This window comes from Acanthochromis polyacanthus, chromosome 14 (assembly GCF_021347895.1).
Source record: "Acanthochromis polyacanthus isolate Apoly-LR-REF ecotype Palm Island chromosome 14, KAUST_Apoly_ChrSc, whole genome shotgun sequence".
In the NCBI taxonomy this organism is placed as follows: domain Eukaryota; kingdom Metazoa; phylum Chordata; class Actinopteri; family Pomacentridae; genus Acanthochromis; species Acanthochromis polyacanthus.
The window spans coordinates 25,766,767-25,789,061 of record NC_067126.1 but is presented as its reverse complement, the minus strand read 5'-3'; the positions used below and the strand labels follow the sequence as shown (position 1 = coordinate 25,789,061).

The window sequence follows — 22,295 nt, the reverse complement described above, 5'->3', positions numbered from 1 at the left end:
TCATTTTTGTCCAGGCCTGTTTCATTAGTTTGTTTTTTTAAATAATTATGTTAATCAACAATTCAAAAGTAATGGCTGTTTTTGATTATTTAATTTTCAATAAATTTTTTATTTATTGTTACTTTTGTGAGTTTCAAGTGATTTCAGTGAGAATTGTGGGTTTTTCCTTCTTTAACTGAGGGGTACCAACAATTTTGTCCACGTGTGTATGATTTTGATGTTTTCAGACATTTTACTTTGTCTCATTATTTTGTTGACCCCCCTCTTTGAATGAAAGAAAAACATTACAAAAACATAAATCCATACTGTGTATCTGCTTATTTCATTTAAAAACAAATTGCTGGAACCCGTTGATACATTTGATTTACTTGCCGGCTGTTAACCACGGGCCGTTAAAAACAAGCATGTTATCAATAGATTATTGATTCGGCATTGTTTGCCTCGTTCACACTAAAATGCAAGACCAGTTGTTTTGAAATGTATGCACTCCGGAGGGTGTATTGGAAAGGGCTCCGTTTCTTAGGTGTGAAAATTGCTGGCTTAGTGTGGACATGACAGAAAAAGAGAGTCATAAAAAGAGAGAGCGGTGACCATCTGGCCCAGGTCAAACTCCCACAGAGCGATGATCACAGCAGCGTGTGTGTTTGTGTGTGTGTGAGTGTATGTATGAGTGTGTGTCTCCTGCAGTGTAAGGTGATGAACACAGCTGGGCGTTGGGGACCTCAAACCCGCAGGAGGCCTCCCCCTTCCTAATCCTGTTTTCCAAGTTTCTTTTTTCCTCCCTCTGCTCCTGTGTTTCTCCTCCCCGTTTTCCTCTCCTCTGTTTGGTTTATTTTAATCTCTACATCAATTCTCGAGCAAAAACAAACCTTCAGAGTGCATAAAATACATAAAATTTGCTGAATGCGAGCCATTTCAGGCAGAGCAGCTCAGTGTTCAGCTCCGTTGGGCAGCCATTGTGAAATCACCTCCTCCATTACTTTGCATCAATTAGCACGTCACCTCCAAGACTTTTGTGTGCCTGTGTGGGTGTGTGTGTGAGTTCTGTGGGGGAGGGTAAGTAAAAGGACAATTGTGTATACTGGGGGAAATAACAGAGATTTAGCATGCCGCTTAACTCAGTCTAAACCCAGAGTAACACAGCTGTCATGTTGCTGAGACACAGTTCCTACGATTGTTGTGTATTTCACTTCCAGAATGCTGTAAAATGGTTGTTCTGCCTGTATATGTTTGGGTGTTTATTAGTTGCTTTCTTATGATTTAATCCAAGCAGAAAAGATATGATAAATAATGTAATCATCAAACTGCACAATCAAGAATTTCCAGCACCACCGTTGCTTCATCTGGGTTTACATAAATCTGTTTACTCCTGCTCTTTGCCTCCAGAACTTTGTTAGAAGTTCAACTCAAGATGGGGTTATTATGTCGCAATATTAGCTTCGCACAAAGCTCTCAGTGTAGTTAATCTAATAGCTCATCAGCTGAAATCTAAGACTCTTATCCCTCCCTGGAGAGGTCAGCTCGGTTCTGACTGTGGTTTACATTCCACCACAAGCAGAAGGAGTTAATGCCATGGATGAACTGTGAGATGGTATCAGGGCTTTGGAGAATGCACATGCTGAGGCAGCTTTCAGTTTCAACGGGGTCACTCATTTAACATACCTGCTGGAGATGAACACACACTGCTGTGCAAGTTTCTCCCATCTTGCCTTTAGGAGGCCAGATCATATCTTCACTCTGATGCTCAGACTAGAAAAACCAGTTCAACATAGCTGTCCAGTGGTGGAGTGACCACAGAGTCACCACTGAATAGAACTGTTTTGATGCTAAAGATTTGTTGGGACTCATTTATTCTTAAATTTGACAGGGATTCTGTTGAAACAGTGATGACACTACAAAAGTCAGTGTGAAGCAGAGTACAGTGAACTGATTACTGGTGAAGTCCGGTCTTAACTGGTAGCTTCAGGTCCCAGAGACACAGACTTGACACCTTCCTCTGCACCTGGACTCTAGAGACTTCCTGTTGAAAAGGCCTTGAGTGGTGAGAACTGCCAACACCACCTCCCCATCACCGACGCTGAGTGACGTGGACGAGGATTGTTGTCAAAGACCCAGTGAGTGGGTGTAATGACAACAACCCCCCCCCCACCTTAACATCAACAAGACCAAAGAGATGAGAGTGGACTTCAGGAAGCTGCATCGCATCCCTGCTGAAAGCGTCGGCAGCTTCAGTTTCTTTGGTGTACACATTACTAATCACCTCTGTTCACACAGCACTGGTCCAACTGTTCACTGCTTCCATTTGGGAGACTGAAGAAGTCTGGCATTGGTCGAGCGATCCTCCTAAAACTTTCACAGATGCACCATTGAGAACATCTGACTGGTTGCATCTCTGGTTTGGCAGCGCTCTGTTCTCAACCACAAGACTCTCCCGAGAACAGTAAGAACAGTGGAGCAGACCACTGGCAGAGAGCTCCCTGCCATTTAGAACACTTACCACACACGTTGTCAGTATGGACGGCCCATATGATGATCTATGCCACCCAGTGCACAAACTGTTTACCTCAATGCCATCTGGCAGGCAGTATCAGTATCAGAGCTCAGACTTGCAGGCTCAGTGACACTTTTCTACCCTCAGGCCTCTCTGCCATTTAAGACGTGCTCTAACTCACTTAATACTCATTGGATAAAGTGTGCTGCTGCTACTTGTTCACCACGGGCCTTATGTCAACACATCATACAGTAATGTTAATATACTGTGTGCTCTTCATTTAATCATCTGAATTTTTCATTGTAAGCCACACAAGCAGCACGGCTTTAGGTATTTCAGCGTCTATTGGTTCTCTGTTTGAGTCTAGACTAAAATATCTCAACATGCACGAGATGGATTACCGTGGAATATTATACAAACATGCGTGGTGGACAGATGATGAATCCTTCTGACTCTGGAAATCAACAGACTTTTCCTCTAACACCACCTTAAAGTTGACATTTGTGGTTTTGAGAGTGACGTGTCAACAACCGGTGAGCGGATTGCAGCGAAGTTTCCTACATATTCAGGCCCGATGCAGGATGAACTGTAATAACTTTAGTGGTCCACTTATCTAGCAAACCCATGAGGTCAAAATTCTATTTTGTTTATACTTATCACATGCTTGTGTCACATTGGCAGTGAAATACAAAGTGACTGTTCCTCAAGACTGAGTGGTAACAGGACATGATGAAAAAAAATACAGAAAAAATAAGGAGCCTGAAAAAACTAGAGACATTCCCACCAGCTTTAACAGTTCGTTATGCAAATTTTAGCCTGGTGAAATGCTAAACAGTATAAATTTTCTGTATACTTAGCATGAGCACGTTACGTCATCTACTGTAGTGAAATGAAGGAAAAAGTTAAATAAATCCCAATAAATTTGCTTAATAATAACAGCCAAAGGGTAAAATCTTGCTTAAAATCAATGCTTTTACCCAAAAATGTTTAATTAATCAAAGTTCAGAGCCTAAACAATGAAACAAAAGAAAACTCACTGTCTCACTGTATGTATGTTTGTCTTTCCAGCGATTTAGAGCAATAAAGAAGGGCTTTCCTATACTTACGCCATCCTAAATGTGATTGTATTTGACTCGACAGTGTTTTGCTATTTCTGCTCCATCCTACATGTTGTCTTCAATGTAATGTATGGATTTTTTTGGCCACACACTCGAGGTTTTTTGTCCAAGTAGTTGAGATGTCAGCCAGTAAGCTTCCTGCTGCCTGCCACTGGACCGAACACACACTCTGTTGGTCCAAATAAATCGTTCTTTCATCACTCTGTGTGTGTGTGTGTAGTCCAGTACTGTAGACTCTCTGTGTTGCAGTGACAGACACAAACCAGCTGCCTACATTCCTCTCTCTCTCTCGCAGTCTCTCTGCTGACTTCTTATGGTTGATCTCCCCTCCCCCCAACTCGAACCAGTGTCTCACACATACTTCTGTCATGCTATATATACACCTAGCCATAACACATACACATGCACACAAGGAAACTAGGAAAGAGACACCTCAAGTGAGAAAAGCAAAGCAAGTAGAAAAGACTAGAACAGAGTTTTGTCTTGCTTGTTTCTTGCCCCTTTTACACTTCCCTTTGAAGTTGCTTTCGGAAGTCGTCCTGATCTGTTGTCAGCTTTGCTGAGTCTGAGGTAAATAGCTTCCCAAAATGCTCCTCAGCCAATCAGATGCCTACTTCCATCATGTTTTAGAGCATTACCTTCACTTGTCTGATTTATTTATGCTTTTTTCCTTTGTTGTTTCCATGACTACTCACCCTGAGGACATTAGTCTCACCTTGAAAGCTGAGATTGTGTACATTTATTTTGGTGTTAAAACTAACAGATTTTTTTGTCCCTTGAGTGTAACAGAAACTTCACAATGATGTATTATCAGCTTTTAAGTTGATAAGACGGACATGCTGACAGATGCCCTTTTGCACATCTGGTCATTGCGCAGCTACAACATCATTATTTTTGTGTTGTGTTTTTGTCCATTGGATGACTGCAAATCCAATAATCACTCCTGTTATAGCTTCATGCTTTGCTCTATATCCTACGGGAAGTAGCTGAATGTTTAGTTGGTAAAAGCTGCATGTTATTTACAAGCTATAGGTGTTAGTATTATAATTACTATAACACTAATTACATTACTATTATAATTTATTGACATGGTTATTTATTGTATAACTGATTGAAACACCTTACAGGACAACATGAGGTTTCCAGTTTGTTGCTGTGACTTTACCTTCCAATAACATGGTCTACTTACATGGTTGTTTGTCTGTATATGTAGCCCTGTGACAGACTGGCGACCTGTTCAGGGTGTCCCCTGCCTTCGCCCGAGTCAGCTGGGATAGTCTGCACCCCCCCCCCCCCCCCCCACACACACACACACACACACACACACCGTGACCCTAGTGAGGAAAGCGGTGTATAGAGAATGGATGGATGGATACTTACATGGTGCTGCAATTATAATCAGCATCAACTACAGACATCTGTACATTACATTTTCTTCTTTTACGATGTATAAATCATGAATACATAAATACCATTGTGTCTTTAATCATTATCACCCAGAATTTAGATTTACCAACTGTGTTTACCATTTACAATGCTTATAGCACTATAATACAGAAAACGGTGAAGGATAAAAGATTAGATAAGTTAAATTTTTATGGAGCAGAAGCCTTTGTTTAAAGACAGCCATTTACAGTTGCATACATAAAATACATTCTAGTCTATTAGATATGTTTTAGAAACCAAGTGACAATATTTTTTTAAAAAAAAGGCCTACCTCTGGAAATCAGTGCAAAGTTAGCAATAGTATTGTTATGCCTAAATCAAGTCGCAACTATCGTGGAAAAAAAAGTTCAGATCACACTACCAGTTTTTACAACACTGCTGTCACATTGCATTCTTGTTTTGGTTCCAAAAATGCATCAAATTTGACTTTTTTAATTGTACTGTGGAAAAAACTTTATTTGAAGACTTTGTGTTTGTTTTGCAGCAATTTCTTACAGTGTACAATGTGTTTATCTCTAAGCTTTATTACTAAAAGCAACTGTTGCAATGAGGAACAATTCTAAGAGAAAGAACCCAAGATTTAAAGTTGCAAAAATTAAAACAAGGAGCTTGAGGTCACTATAGAAGCCCATAAGGAGAGGCTGCAGAGTCACATGAAAAATGATTTTGTTATTTTGAATTGCCCCTGTCACATACAAGAAATCAGGTAATCTGTTGTTTTTTCTCTCTCATTAGAATCACAAATGAACCTACCGTGCATGACTCTGGTCTGTGGGAGGAAACACCCAAAGTAAACTTGTGCAAGAACAAGGAGAACAAACAAACTCCACACAGACAGGCCTCATCACGACCCTGCTGGAAATAAGGAGATAGTGCGAACAACTGCTCCACAGTGTCGCCCATATGACCCATTGTTAATGTAACAATTTTAACTATCGCCACTTTAGTCTCACAAACTGTAGTCAAAGTTAAAGCAGAAAAATAAAATATGCAACAGACTAAAGAGGTGTATGTGTTCGTAGTTTAACAGTGAGGACCTAAAGAATAGACTTTAGTGAAGTATCTGTACCATGCCAGTCAACTTTTTATACAAATTTGCACTTAAAATAACAGTATTGCTTTCAATGAAACCAGACATGATGTTTATTGTGATCAATTCTCTGAGAACCCCCTTGACCACACGACATCCACACATAAGCTGATTTTTAACAACTACACAAATTACAATAAACTATGTCTAAAATAGTCTCTACATTTTAAAATGCAACTACAAGAGGTACAACTGCAAAAAACGCACATAAATTTTCCAATTCTTTTCCAATACAATTATGTTAATATGATATAGATATTGCACATAGATACGGATTGATATATGGCTTCTTTGGAAACACTTACATGCTGGTTAGACCAACTTGGTCAGCCAACATGTCCTCTAAGCTGTCCTCAAATTTGAAAACCTCCACAAACCAAACTAAGCGGTGTTCTTCCACCTCAGCTGAACATCTAAATAGTTGTTCAGTATTGGGTTTCACGTGGTAGCTCAAATACTTTGCATGGTGGTCACACTTGAACTGAGCAAGCCCAGTCCAAACCCACAAAACCTTTTTTGTAGTGTATTTCTCACCTTACTCTACTGTAGATTTAGTTGTTGTTTGTCTAACCCTTTTCTACTCTCCAGCAAATTTCCAGCTGCGGCAGACGGCAGCCCAAACAGTGACTGACTGTCTGGAAACCTGCTGGACTGCCCACATCTGCTTGACCACTGCAGACACCATCCACAAACATACGCACACACACAAACAAACAGCTACAGTTGGACATGATGAAGTGTGTCCCATTTGACCTGATGTGGCTACTAACTGCTGTGTGTTACACCACAGACTGTGCAAGAGAAGCAGGGAGACAGACCATTTCAAACACTGTAATCTTGCTACAACTGCTTGCAAATTTGTGCAAAGCCTGTGTTTTACATGTTTATGTCTGTGTGTGTGGACTGGCAGAACACCATTCAGAGCTTGGGCAGGTTTACTTATTCTGGATTGAGGCATTTGAATGTCAAACAATAACAAATTATCTGCATGACACACTCAAATTATCATCAGTTATGTCAGCGATAAGCAGCCTGTTATTATTGTCATTACGCTCCTGTGTGAAGTCAGTTTTTCTTAAGTTGAAGTTTTAAGTTTGTGTCAAATCTAAAAATGACAGATCACAAATTTGTATTAGTTTTAATACACACAGGTGACCAAGTCAGAGCTTGCTGAAATTGCTTACCACAGGATGAACAGTTTCATTTGGTTAACAAAATGGTGATGTGATGAAACTTTTCTTTAAATGAGATGGTACAATTGTATGTATTGACCTGACTAAGCATCACTGTACCCACATGTGCACTTTCTAAAGACCTCTGCTTATGAAAATCTTTTTTTTCACCATGTTAGCATGTCCATATGGTGTTTGTTCTAATTCTGGAAGACATATAATTGAAATGAGGAGTCAACATCATGGCTGAACATTTCTATCTTGAAACTATAGGTGATGGTATCAAATGCATAGAATTCAATTTCAAGAGTTTTGTAAATAACAAGCCGTAGGATCAATCCTGTCAACTTGCAGGTTTATCTGTGTTCTTCTTCTTTGTTTTAGAATCAGTTTTCAATTCAAACTTGTATGACTGAATTACTCCAATATTACATCTTTCCATTTTATAGTGTAGAGTTGCTTTACAGAGTTATAAGTGAGCTGTGGTGCTTGAGCTGCAGTGAGTGGCAGTGGAGGCCAGAATTCATAGATTTGTACATTCTAAAGGAAGAAGGATGGAGTTACATTGAAGCCATTCTAAGTCAAGAAGAGATTATTTTCATGGGGAAAAAAAATCAAAAACAAATGCGATTTTTGGAATTAGACCATCGATTGAGGAGGGACGTTGAAGAAAAACAGCCAAAAGCATCTGGTCTGTATATGCACTACAATGTAGCTTTTCATTTAGAGCATTTCACATTCAAGGTTATTAAGGACACCAAGTTAATCATTTTGCAAATGTTGATTGTTTCCCCGTGCACACCATTCATTAGAATCCTATGACCCCCACTGCACCGAAGCAATCCGTTCATCTGTTAAATCATGCTTCAACGCATCTATTCATTGTCGTGACATCGCAGCTTCTGAGCATGAACTTTAAAGACCTCCTCCTGTGAAAATCAAGTTTTTTTTTTTACTTTGTTAACATGTCCGTATGGAGTTTTTATACGCTGGAAGACACATCATGAGCTTAATAAGCAATCAACACCGTGGCTGCGTTTAATGCACAGAGATGGGCTTTTAGGGGTGAGACTTTAGGATTGACCGGACAGTGTTTGACAGATACTCTCAAGAGAAATCACAGTGTACTATAAGCACTGAAAATCAATAGCTTTAATAGCTCCAGTCCTTAATTACTACACAGCTGCCCTTCAGCTCTCGATCCTGAGGCTCCACCCAACCAGTGAAACCCGTCTTCCAATTAGAAACACTGGCCAACACATTCACATTAATAATTAAGCTGTCTGGAATAACCAATAATAGCCTTAATATTTAATATCATATCATGTTGTTATTCCGGGTTAACAGTCACAGTGGCAATGTGTCTCCTAACCATGATGAGGTCTGGTCATTTAACATCCTGATAATGTTCACAGTCTGCACTGAACATGAAGAACCTCCTCCTCTTTGACTCATCAATACATCCTGCTTTTTGGATAATCAAGGTATTACTTGGTTTAATGAGACTGGGGACAGTATGTACTGATCATATTAGAAACACAGGTTATCCACAGCACATTTCCAAGTAGGTGTTAGACTGATTTTAATAAACAAAACTGCAAGAAATTTGTCCTTGACTGTCTGCATTTTAAAATGGTCACTTAAAGTTCAGTTTTTATTAAATCCAGTTACAGGTACCATCAAATATGTTCTTGATATCTATTTTTTTTTCTTTCAACATTGGCATATTTTTTCATTTGATTCTACAAACAGATACATTATTTGTCCTTGTACCAGATTCAGTCTGGGGACAGACAGTGAAACGCAAATAAAAATGTGGACACTGAACACTCTTCTCTTATGAGCAATTATCAGTCCAGTATATTCTGTGCAGGGTTGTTGAAGATGTTGGATCCAGTCCCAGAGAGGTGGGCTACACCCTGATCATAAGGCCAACATCTTTTATGTGGACTGGCAGCCATTCACACATATACAAAATAAACTTGCCATGGCATGTCGGTTGGCAGTTTTAGCTGTGATTGTAAACCTGCAAAGCGACAAAGAGCACATTTCACACACAAAAGCCTATTGAAAGTGCTCGACATAATACCTCAAATAATTTAATGCACAGCCGGCAAAAAACTGAGCTTTTGGGAAATTACATGTCATTTTGATTTGCTGTGTTGTTGAACAAGACAAAGTAGTCTCTGTGTTGGAGGACTATCGCAGACAATCCAACCCATTTTTTGAGGCTTTTCAGTAGTAGTGAGCACAAAGGCCTATAAGAACTAGAAGTGAAATTTTGCCTGCAGTTTCTAGAAATAGAACTCTGCATGGCTGGTCAGACATATGTATAGTTTCTAAGTATTCTACTTCTTTTCTATAGGCGAGATTATAGCAGAGAACTCGACAGATTTTTCCTTTTGGTTCAACTTCTGTTCCTGCTCTGTCTCCTTTTCTTTCTTCTCCCCCTTGCCCTCTTCGACCTTCCTTCTTCTTCCTGTCCCTTCCCCCACTGCAGCCTACCCCCACCCTCTTTTATCTCACTTGGGGTAGAAACACACCAAATGCAGCGGGCCCACCAGGAATCGCCTACACCTCCCACATTCGGCCTTCTTTTACCAGATCGATCACGCTGCCAATCCAAATTACTGCCGCTTTGACTGTTGTTTGCTCTTTTTTTCCCACAATGAGTCTGAGCGCAGAGTCTAACTGTTTACAATGAAACACTTAAACAGCAAACAGCAACAGGTACTTTCTGTGGTTGAGTGGTTAAGACGTTGGAATCCATTTGGTGTTGTTTTCAAGGTTTACTCACTGTGCTGCAGCGAGTGTTTACATGTCCTGCACACAGTGAGTGGCTGTGTGTGAAGACTGTGTGAGGAGATGGAGGGAGCTCAGCTTCACAGCTGCACACTTAGAGGAGACACAACTTTCTATCATGAACAGAGAAAACTGCACATTGGGTGTGACTGTTTATGGAGAAGATGAAACATGATAAGAGAAGGAATAGGAATCAGATTTAATCCTGCTGTTCAGTCGGTGTGCAGCTGTCTGCAGAAGGCGATCTGACTTTACTCTGCAGCCAGATTGACTAAATTTCCATTTCTTTTCTGTGTAACAATTTAACGCAAAATGTCTAATTGCAAAAGTGTTTTTTTTTTAATTAAATGTATGAACTATTTAGTAGAAAAAAGGATAAATCTATAAAGGTGATGTTGTTCTTGTTGGGATTCATGCTTCACTGTGTAGATTCTCAGCCATCCAGCTCATGGGGATCCAAGTGCTTCAGTAAAAGCTTCCTCACTTCTGAAGAAACCTCTTGGATGAGACGTGAAATGTCCTCCAGTCCCCCAAAAAGTCCAGTTGCCCACTCCTGAAGCACTTAAGATTAGCTACATGCTTATTTCTTTTCCAGAAATGCACGAAAAATGGGTTAAAGCATAAGAAATACATAAGAAGTGAAAAATGTTTAGAATATCCGACCAGAAAAATGATTATTTTGGTAAAATCTCTGGTGTAATGTAATTACTGTAACATATTTTCCGGCGGTGGGGGAGCACAAGCCAATCAAGAGCGGGTCCTGTAGGAAAACAAAGGCTGTGATTGGCTGAGACGCAGCAGCGGTTTCCAGGCGCCCTGAACTCGGTCGGGGAGGGGGGGTCTCTGGATGGAGGGGCGCCTGGAAACCGGTGGAATCTGCTCGGAGTGAGGAGAGCGAGCCTCCGGACTCCCAGCCGCCCAGCATGTGAACCGACGCTCGGCGTGAAGCAAAGTCGAAAACCCTGGAAATAAGAACCTTCGCGTTCTCAGTGCTCGTCGTTTTGCGCCAAAGTTGAAGACGCTGGAAGAAATTCGAGCTGCATTTTCCCGAAGAAAACGGGACTTTTAAGTGGTATTTCCAGCGGCTCGGGAGTGAGAGTGGACTGCTTGGAGTCACTTACAAAGACCATTAAGAAGTCATGACACGACGAACGTTTCTCTTGGATTTATCTTCATAAAAGACGAGAGAAAAGTCGACTACAGCCGTTTTAACTTCAACTACTCGGACTGCAAGCTAAGTACCGGGACAATTACTGTACATTTTCTCGTGTTTTCAGTCGTTTTTAAGTTGCCCTACTTGGATCAAAGTTTTTCCTTCCCTCCCCCCTCCTCCTCAACTATGGCGGCGGCCAGGTTCACCACTGGCTCCGTGTTGCTGCGGATCATGTGGCTGCTGTGCGGGCTGTGTTTCTCACCCGCTTCTGCTCAGCATTACAACAGTGAAAGCGGGATATCTGTCCCAGAGCACGGCTTTTGCCAGCCCATCTCCATCCCGCTCTGCACCGACATCGCCTACAACCAGACCATCATGCCGAACCTCCTGGGCCACACGAACCAGGAGGACGCCGGGCTGGAGGTGCACCAGTTCTACCCGCTGGTGAAGGTCCAGTGCTCGGCGGATCTCAAGTTCTTCCTGTGCTCCATGTACGCGCCGGTGTGTACCGTGCTGGAGCAGGCCATCCCCCCATGTCGGTCCCTGTGCGAGCGGGCACGGCAGGGATGTGAAGCCCTGATGAATAAATTCGGCTTCCAGTGGCCGGAGCGGCTCCGCTGCGAGGCTTTCCCCGTCCACGGAGCCGGTGAGATCTGCGTGGGCCAGAACACATCCGAACCAGGCAGCCCATCCTCCTCCTCGTCCCCCTATGCGCCCGAACCTGTGACCCTTCCCCCCAGCATTGTCAGGCCGAACCCACGCCCGCCCCAGCACAACCAGTACCACCAGTTCTCCTGCCCGCTGCAGCTGGAGGTGCCCACCTATCTGGGTTACAGATTCATGGGAGTCAAAGACTGCGGGGCCCCCTGTGAGCCTACAAAGCCCACCGGGATCATGTACTTCAGGGAGGATGAGGTGAAATTCGGCCGGCTGTGGGTTGGCATCTGGTCCATCCTGTGCTGTGTGAGCACATTATTCACTGTGCTCACCTACTTGGTGGACATGCGGCGGTTCAGATACCCGGAGCGGCCCATCATCTTCCTGTCAGGCTGCTACTTTATGGTGGCTGTAGCCTACGCTGCGGGCTTTTTCCTGGAGGACAAAGTGGTTTGCGTGGATAAATTCAAGGTGGACGGCTACAGGACTGTAGCTCAGGGGACCAAGAAGGAGGGCTGCACCATCCTCTTCATGGTGCTCTACTTTTTTGGTATGGCCAGCTCCATCTGGTGGGTGATTTTGTCCCTGACTTGGTTCCTCTCTGCCGGGATGAAATGGGGTCATGAGGCGATCGAAGCCAACTCTCAGTACTTCCACCTGGCTGCGTGGGCTGTCCCGGCCATCAAAACCATCACCATCCTCGCCATGGGCCAGGTGGACGGAGACGTCCTGACCGGGGTGTGCTTCGTCGGGATCTTCAACGTGGACGCGCTGCGCGGCTTCGTCCTGGCCCCGCTGTTTGTCTACCTGTTCATCGGTACATCCTTCCTCCTGGCCGGCTTCGTGTCGCTGTTCCGGATCCGCACCATCATGAAGCACGACGGCACCAAGACGGAGAAGCTGGAGAAGCTGATGGTTCGTATCGGCGTGTTCAGTGTGCTCTACACGGTACCGGCCACCATCGTGATCGCCTGCTACTTCTACGAGCAGGCCTTCAGGGAGCACTGGGAGCGGACCTGGCACATGCAGACCTGCAAGCGCTTCGCCGTCCCCTGCCCGGTCCACAACTTCGCCCCTATGACCCCGGACTTCACCGTGTTCATGATCAAATACCTGATGACCATGATCGTCGGGATTACCTCCGGGTTCTGGGTCTGGTCCGGGAAGACTCTTCAGTCATGGCGGAGCTTCTACAAGCGCCTTAGCAATGGAAATCATGGAGAGACAACGGTGTGAAGTTTGGAGGATTAAAAGGCACAGCGAGTTTTGGATACAACAACCCGAAAATGAGGTCAAATAGCTTTCATTTTAATACTTTTGGATGTATTTTTGGATTGGATTTTTTTTGTGTTTCCAAGTTGTGGCAGCAGTTCTGGCTTTTAGACAAACTTTTATCTATATTCCTTAGAATTTGGATAAATTTTCAATATATTTCCTTTTTCCCTTTTTTTGTCATCAATCCTGGCTTTTGCATCTTTGGATTACAAACTGGTGTAAGTGGCCATACTGGTCCCTGGACAGTGATGCCAGACTGGTGAAGTTACTTCTTAATATAAACTCTCTGCATATTATCAATTATATCCTTTATATAACATTTTGAATGTACTTGCTGTCTGCTCTTTTGAGAGTTTGTCAGTGGAAAACATCATAACAGCAAAGACTGATGTGTCAAACAGAGTGGGCCTCTGTCCACACTGCAGCAAAAAAGGTCAAATGTTGGATCCCTGCAACAGCCACACCCTCTGACTGTGAATTCCTTGATTAAGGGTACCTGGATTACACATTAGTTACTCTGCTTCTAGATAAAGACTGAAAAGCTTTAATACACGTGTTAGATTCTGCAGAGTACAATCTTGTCTGTTTTAATAGGAGGAATAATTTATCAACTCCGCGGCTGTGTGCTGAGTGGCTGCCCAGAAAGCAAAACTATTTCATTTTTGCAGTTTTTAAAAAAAAAACTTTTCTCTTAAAAAATATTTCACACCGATGAATATTTGCTCATGTATTGAATGTTCCCTCCGAAGTTGAATGAAGTTACGTACTGGTTTGCACAGTTATCTTAGGTGTTAAAAATGACTGCTACACGGCAGATTGACCTGGATCTAACATTTACAGAGACCACACACACACACACACAGCCTCCACTCTGTAATTGAGACACAACAGCTCATTGTTTGTCTCCGTGTGTGGTCTCTCAACTGTTGGATTCCCCATCAAAAAGACTTTTTAAGCCTTTCAGAAACCCAAAGCACCATTTCAGTGATCCAGATTTAATCCACAAGAGTGCAAATGGTTGCTCTGGATTTTTAAAGTCATTTTATCCTGGGTAAAGATGACTCTTCACGTTGTCGCCTATATCCTGCTCAATGTTACTCAATTTGCCTTACTCCCTATTAATTTCACTTGAAGTGTTAATAGTTTTGACAAGCAGACTGAACATGTTAGACTTTTTTTTTCTTTCATTATTGTTTTAGTGTCTGGGCTGCCCCTACGCAAGTCTGCAAACCACAGTGAAGCTGCATGTGTGCTCTCTGCTTCTGGAGACAGGATTGTTTGATGTTCTAGTTTGGGAAATGCCAGGACAGAGGTGAGGGGTCACAACCATGTGGGAATATTTTTATGTGGAGAGTGTAGTGTAGACAGACTGTGCAGTGTTGAGCAGCAGGTGAGCGCTGTATCCTGGACAGAACCACCTCAGTAAAGCAGGTTATAACAACAAAATGCCAGGTCATAGAAATTTATATATTTTAAGTACATTTTAATAAGAAGAGCCAGCCAACTAAATGCTTTTATAATCAAAATAACACAATTCCAGGGCTGGGGATGTTCGTTTACTTTCTGAAGTGGTTTTGAAAGCTTTGTAGAAACACTTTGAAGTCAAGCGAGAAAACAGTAAATTTAGAATTATAATAGTGCCAAATACATCATTGATGACAGCAGCATTAATAATGATTTAGCCCCAGTGGTAAGCCAGCGTTGCTTGCAGCTCACTGATTGTTTGAACTGAATTAGGAAGTCACAGTTCACGTCTCAGACTAAATAATGGAATCAGTTGCAGGTCCTGTGGGGAAACAAAACCATGTTTTTACTGTGACTGTGTCAGCTGCGAGGCAGCACATGATAGCCAGAAGGTTTTGTTTTTTGTCATATAGCACATTTTCTCTGCATACATCACATAGTAATAATAATGAATGGGAACACTGCAGCAGTGAGGGACAGCTCACAGCATAATGACCTTCTAGACTTGGCATTCTAGTTATTTTCGTTGCTGGAGCTGTGTCTCAAATCCACATAAGATTCATACTAAAAATGTGTACTTTATACCAATCTTCATAGTATACTTTAAAGCAGTTTGTATATAAAAACAATTCAGATTTCCCATGTGAATGTACTACATACCTCAAACGCTGGTTAGAACTTGTTTGTAGGACTGAGTTAGAAAACAGGTCAACACTAAAGGCTACACTCATCCATTACAGTTTTACCTAACAGGGCACAGTAGCTCAGTGTTACTACCTTCAGACAGTGTAGATCTGCCAGCGTCAATGGTACCAGACTGACTTGTTTGTGTTGTACTGTTTTCAGAAGGAATATGAGTGTTTGTGTGTGTATTTGTATCAGAACATATGCAAACCACCAAGTAAACACAAACTCTGATTTCTATTGTATTTATGGGGGACACTCATTTTTTTTTGTCTTTTTTACTTGTCTTTTTATTTTTTAATGAGATAAGCCTGTTCTACGTGTACAGTTTGAATAAAAGTGTTAAAGTTTGTAATGTGTTGACCCCTGTGATTTGTGTGTAGAGTTTGGCCTTAGGAGACAGCAGTGGACAAAACAATCTCGGTAGACGTGAATCTTGAGTTCAGGCTGCTTTGCCAACAAGTGCGTGGTGTTTATTGTTAAATAAATGCCAGCAGCACATTAGCAGGAGTTTACCTGCATGTCACACTTCAGATATAACCTTTTATTATCACCCAAACCAAGTAGGGCCTTTACTACATTCACTTTCCATGTGAACATTAAAGCATGACAGTAAAGATACTTTTAATATGTAGGTGTGACTTAGGGACATGGTGATCATTTGGGAGACAAAGTCCCCAACCTGTAAGGACACCTCCAGAGGTTCTGTTTTCATGGTCAGAGCTGTTCAGATGTCGCAAGAGGAGCCTACACAATATTAAGTAGGCGGTTTTGTTGTGGCTGATTGATGTACTTTGATAGTAACTCGATACTTTTCATTGCCTGCACACGTTTTTGTAATTTAAAATGCAACATGGTGGGAAGCTTTCTGCTTTAATCACACAAAAGCAAAGTATTCTGGGTTGATGTGAATATAGTCAACTTTGTTTAACTCCTCAAACTGCTCACATTCTCAATCAGAGAAGCATAACCTGGCAAAACCTGTGTGTAGCTGCCAAACATCTGGTATGGGTCTGTCATGTCTGCAGCTGAGATGATCAAGAATCGGAGGTCTCTGCTAATGTTGATAATTGAATTATAGTGAAGCAGAAGATCACTAATCTATTGAGGTAGCAGCACCTCATGAAAAATGCATTATGGGAGATAACGCATCCACCACACATTGTTAATACTAATTAGCATTAATGCTAATTGAAAATGCTAATACTCTGCACCACAGGAGTCCACATACAGATGCTTTGGCCTCCGTTAGTGATGCAGGCTTGTGTATTGAAAATGCCACAGCACCACTGGCTGCTGTAAGTAAGTACTGCAGGGATTTACTCTGAGACTGGATTTACCTTCTGGATGAGCCGCACCCCAAAAACCCAGCAGGCAGATCAGTGGAGTTCCTTTTAAGGATGAACAGACTCTGACTTTACACTGTCTGGTGTGATGCCGACATCTGGTGGCCACAGTTACTTCATGCAGTCTGCATGTAAACAGCCTCTGGTCCATGATTAGATCATACTAACTACATGGATCATTCTGTCACATTCATGTACACTTGTGTTTGGAGTCACTTGGAAATGTCCTTATTTCTGAAAAAGAAACAGTTTTATTTCAATGAAGATAATATTAAATTAATCAGAAATACAGTTTAGATATTGTTAATGTGGTAAATGACTATTCTAGCTGGAAACAGCTGAGTTTTAATGGAATATCTCCATAGGGGTACAGAGGAACATTTCCAGCAACCATCACTCCTGTGTTCTAATGCTACATTGTGTTAGCTAATGGTGTTGAAAGGGTCACTGATGATTAGAAAACCCTTGTGCAGTTATGTTAGCACATGAATAAAAGTGTGAGTTTTCATGGAAAACATGAAATTGCCTGAGTGACCTCAAACCTTTGAACAGTACTATATAATACAGTTTTTGTCATTATTTAGATGCATTGTCAGGAGCAAAATGTTCAGTCTTTGGAGTAGACAACTCTACAAACCTGGATCTACATTCATTGTGGAAAAAGAAAACAAAGTAGGTCCTTAAAAAGCTTCTCACACAACACAACAGCAAACATATCAAAACACAGAGCAGATTAATGAAAAGGTAAATGCTTCGAGAGTTTTGATTACTACATTATCTGCAGCTTTTGACCAGAACTGAAAGTAGAGCATCAATGCAATGGAGAAAAACTACTACATAGAGGTAGAAGGTCACAGCTAGAAGTAGATACACAACCAAACCCTCTTTTCTCAAGGTTTTATGAACCATGCATCTCTAAACCAGTTTAAATGAGATGAATTAAAGTCTCATCATTTCAAAGGGATGGCAAAAATGCTGGTTAACACGGTGGATGGTACTATCCAGCTGTCAGTATTTTACTTACTTTGCATTGTATTGTGGACATGATTTTGGTATGTTTTTAGAAGTATGATGCAGGCCAGCCTAAACTCACTGACATTAAAAGCTTTCCACATCACATCCCGATTCAGCGTTAACATTATTCAGACTTTAAAAATGTTTTGGTCAGTTCAGATAAATGTCACACTGCAGCACAGACTGCTGCAGTTACCAACACATAGTCCTGTACTATTTGTCATCGGAAGTGAATTTTTTTGACAGTTTCTTGATCCAATCTGGGCAATAAAATGACATTAAAATGACAGAGCATTGCAATAGAAATGCTACATACAGTTAAACAGTAGCAGTGCATAGATCAAAGGCATCCTGTGGCGTTTTGGGGCAGTTTTTAGGGTTGTTTGTGATTGTAGATTAAAAACTCTAGCACTATTAGACGAGAAGAAATCTTGAAAATGAAAAGTACTGAGCAGGGAAACAGAACTTTAGTTACTCTTAGCAGCTTTTCAATTGAGAAATTACACTAATGACTTATTGCAAATTCAATATTTCTTTATTATTATTATTATTATTATACATATTTGAAATGTTGCACTACAGTGAATGTTAAATAATTCATTCATAGTGGTTTGTGCTTGGCTGTAGTATGTTGTTTTGCTCAGCAGGTGCCAGAATAACACTGGTAGCTTCACAGCAGTAAATCACAAACCAGCACTTGCTCAACACGAATGCAGCTCATGACATTTTATGTGGCTTCATTAATACAAAATAAAAATACACACAAGAACTACTTGTCTAATGATAAAACATGATGTGTGCAGATTTCTAAATTCTTTTTGTCTAGAGCCAGTAAACTACACCCTGTGCTACCAAAACAAAATGCTCTCAAACAGACTCCTCCTGAAGAAAAATGTTTATTTTCTCCCAAACAGAAATCTTTTACAGGCTTGTTTTATCTTTGGAAGGTTAAATCCGTACATAAAGGGGGTGATCATTGGTTGACAAATGAGAATATACACAGATAAAATGACACGGACCTTATCTGGTATGTGAGCCACTTCTAACTTGGAGTCGATGAAGTGAAAAACACAGCCAGCAAACATGTTCAACACTGAGACGATCTGAGGCGCACAAGTGGTGATGGCTTTCTGCTTGTTTTCGTTAGTCGTATTCAGACAAACCGCCAGAATCTTCATGTAGGAGGCGGAAATGAAGCCGAACGGGATTACAAACGTCACAAAGACAAAGAATATATCAGATATGTAGCTATGTAGTGAAACCGAACATGCCAGTTTAATTACTAGGTGGTGATCACAGAACACTTTGTCAATGATATTTCCACAAAATTTCAAACCAATGATGAATGAAAACAAGAATATAAAGTTAGCAAATGAATACATCCACACAAGCAGAATGATCCCCAACACCCTCCTTGTGTTCATGACGACGTCGTAGTGTAAAGGGTGGCAGACAGAGATGTATCTGTCATAGGCCATGGCTGCTAAGCTGCAAAACTCAACAGAGGCACATGTGTAGATGCAACACATTTGCAAGAAACACCACGGCAGGGTCACTTCATGGCTGTCCGACAGCATTTGTGAGAGCAGAAGAGGATACAGTGATGTGCTGCCACCTATCTCATTCACAAATAAGTTACACAGCAGTATGTACATGGGCTCATGCAGCTTTCTGTCCACAAATATGACCAAAATAACAAATATGTTGGCCACACAAATGGAGAGATACCATGACAGCATGATGCTAAAATACAGGTATTTTAACTTTCCAATGTTACCATAGGCAGCCAGCACAAAAGATACAATCACACTGGAGTTGTCCATTTCTTTTTTGTGTCATGTGGGTGTCACATAGTGAAAACAGAGGACAGCAGAAGAATCTTGCTTAGTAATAGTGTTAGGTTTCCCTTTCATATATGAATAAGAGTGCCAGATCCCAATCCCACAGCAAAACCTCTACGATACATGTTTTATATGCTGTTTTACAAATTACCTCTTTATAGCATTTTGCTTCTTCACAGCAGCTGTGCTTCAGTCACATGTGACAAATCAGCAATCAAGGAACACCAACAAGCAGTTTTCTGTAAAATTCACATTTGTTCGGCAGAAATGATTCACGATAAACAGAATATCAGGAAGGCGGCAGCTCACCTCCCAGATGAACGAAGGCTCTGCTAACATTTATACAGAGAGTGAGGAGAATACAGTGGATGGGTTGGGCTGAGCCTGAGACACAATCTGCGAATCTGTTCCCGAAAATGCTTCACATTTTTGAGTTGTTTACATTGTAAGTTCAAGCAGTTCAAGCACTTTTTCCCCCCTCATTTTACAGTGGGCAATATTTAAAGCTGATGCATCATTTTGCAAGTGCAACTGCAAGGATAGTGACTAATATCAACACAGCATAGGTTTAATTAGATATCAAGGCTTTTCAGTGGATTCATGAGGGAAATTTAAACCTTTTTAGCAAACATTTCTTAGCTTGTTCAGGACTGAATTTACCTGAGAGGATTGGAACTTTGTACACTCAGTTTAGGAGCTGCAGGAATATCCAACATAGTGAAATTTGATCGTCAGGTTTCTCCATGAAGGTTTTATTCATGGTAGACTGAGTTATACAAACAGGCCCATTGAGTATTTTATTCCAGGCCAAGCTAAAAAATAGCATGCACCATGTTCATTTCCAGCGTTTTCTTGAATGTGCTCCTCTTTAACTAAGATTAACTAAGATTCAAACAGACTTATTGAATGCACCCACTTTCCCCATGTTCTGATATTAATGAGCTAATTGCGTTATCTGAAATGATTTTCATCATCAGTATTATAATAAATAACGAAGGTCAGCATTTTCACAGAGAAAGATTAGACTGTTGTGTTCAGTAAAAAGGGACACTTCAGACCTTACATGATCTGAGGCCTTGTCCACACTGCTAAGGATATTATGTAGAGTAAATATTTTCCTCTGGAGTTGTCATCTGCATGCAATCAGCATTTTAGGTCACTCAAACTGAGATTTTGAAACATGATAAAGTCCCATCATAGTTTGTTCAGAATCAGTGCTGCTTTGTTTAATGATTCAATGCAGATACCTACAACAACATCACATTCTCACGCCGTTGCCATTTTGTTCTCAATGAATTATGCAGTGTAGCTCAATCATTGGACAGTGGAAAACAGAATTATTTACCTACTAAGGGGGCATTCACTGTCATTTACGGTTCCTAACAGGACAGATCAATCTCTCAGAAGTTTAGCTGAATTAAAGTTATACTGTGATGAAAAGTTATACACATCACACAATCATCATGTGGGGTACAAAGGCGTTTCCTGCAGCGACCAGCTAGCAGTTTGGTAGTACCACATTGGACTTGTTTTTTCTTAGAGTAATGAACGGCTGTCTTGGAGGTCTTCAGTTTTTTTCACTACCTGTCTCTCACTCGTGCCAATTTCAAACAGGGCTAAGATGGCAACCTTTGTGGCTTCACATAATTCTTTTGTTTTAGGTATTATGTGAGAGCTGACAACTTCTGAGTTGTGCTACGGCTTGAATGTAAGCAGGAAACCACTCTAGGCCTTTGCATGTGCAGTGTTGCTTATGACATGAAATGGCCTCTTATATACCCTGGGAGTACAATGAAGCTTAAGCATGTCAAATAGGACATATTGTATTATAATCAGCTGTATTTCTTGTCATGTTCATTGTATTATTCAGGCAATATACCTTTAGTGGTCCCAAGCATTGAAATGAACAAGAAACTGACGAGAACAAGAGTGGGTTAATCATTTTTTCCATGACTGGTGTCTTGTGTGTATAGAGAAATTTTGTAAAACAACAGTTGTGTGGACAGATTTTTTGTTTAAACGAAGGCAGAAGGTATCAGCCGAGGAAAATGTCTATGTTGACGTGGACAAGAACTCAGTCTTGCTGTATAGGCCACATAAGGACACCGAAAAGAACTGCATTCTTGAAATAGTACACAACAATAAGGCTCTTTTACTGCACATTTTTGCTGTAATTTGTATTCCTGATTGAGGAATGTCCTAACAGAGAAACACAACATTACCTTTGTGGCCGTTAGTTTATTAGTTTGACTTCACGATGTAACATCACAACAAGCTGAGAATCACATGCACATTTCATGTCTTCATAAAGTCGTCACGGTGAACATGTGGTGCCTGTTTATACATTTAGGAAATATGGAGCAGTAGTAATAACCATTTGTTACAGGGAAGCTGATAAATAAATGTCATACTCCCTTAAGCTCTGGATTTGTGCTTAATGCTCCACAGTGTTCACTGTTCTAAATCATATAGTGTTTTGGGGTTGTTGTTTTTTTGCTAATTTTCCTGTTTCTCATGACAGTTAGGAAAATTTGCCAGACACTGTTAGTTAGAAAACATAGATGACAAACATGGGTGGAAGAAAAGGAAAAAAATAATGAGAAGAGGATGAAGTGAAGAAGAGAGGGACATTGGTTTTCCAACTTTTAGTGGCCTGTAAGCTCTAACCACAGTCCCTACACACATATGGGATGAATTGGAACTATGTCAAAAAACTAAAAAGTAAGCTTGACTTCATTGCCC

The 22,295-nt window shown here is 41.1% G+C and overlaps 2 protein-coding genes across 2 annotated transcripts; one reads left to right on the top strand and one right to left on the bottom strand.

Annotated features, from left to right (window-relative positions):
* The first annotated feature begins 10,978 nt into the window (after positions 1-10,978).
* Positions 10,979-15,707, top strand: LOC110966445 (frizzled-7-A-like). Its single transcript, XM_022215806.2, has one exon. It carries the CDS (start codon positions 11,459-11,461, stop codon positions 13,163-13,165), a length of 1,707 nt encoding a protein of 568 aa, XP_022071498.1. The 5' UTR covers positions 10,979-11,458; the 3' UTR covers positions 13,166-15,707.
* A 2,901-nt stretch (positions 15,708-18,608) lies between these two features.
* Positions 18,609-19,535, bottom strand: LOC110966434 (olfactory receptor 11A1-like). The gene has a single exon (XM_022215796.2). It carries the CDS (start codon positions 19,533-19,535, stop codon positions 18,609-18,611), a length of 927 nt encoding a protein of 308 aa, XP_022071488.1.
* Positions 19,536-22,295: the final 2,760 nt, after the last annotated feature.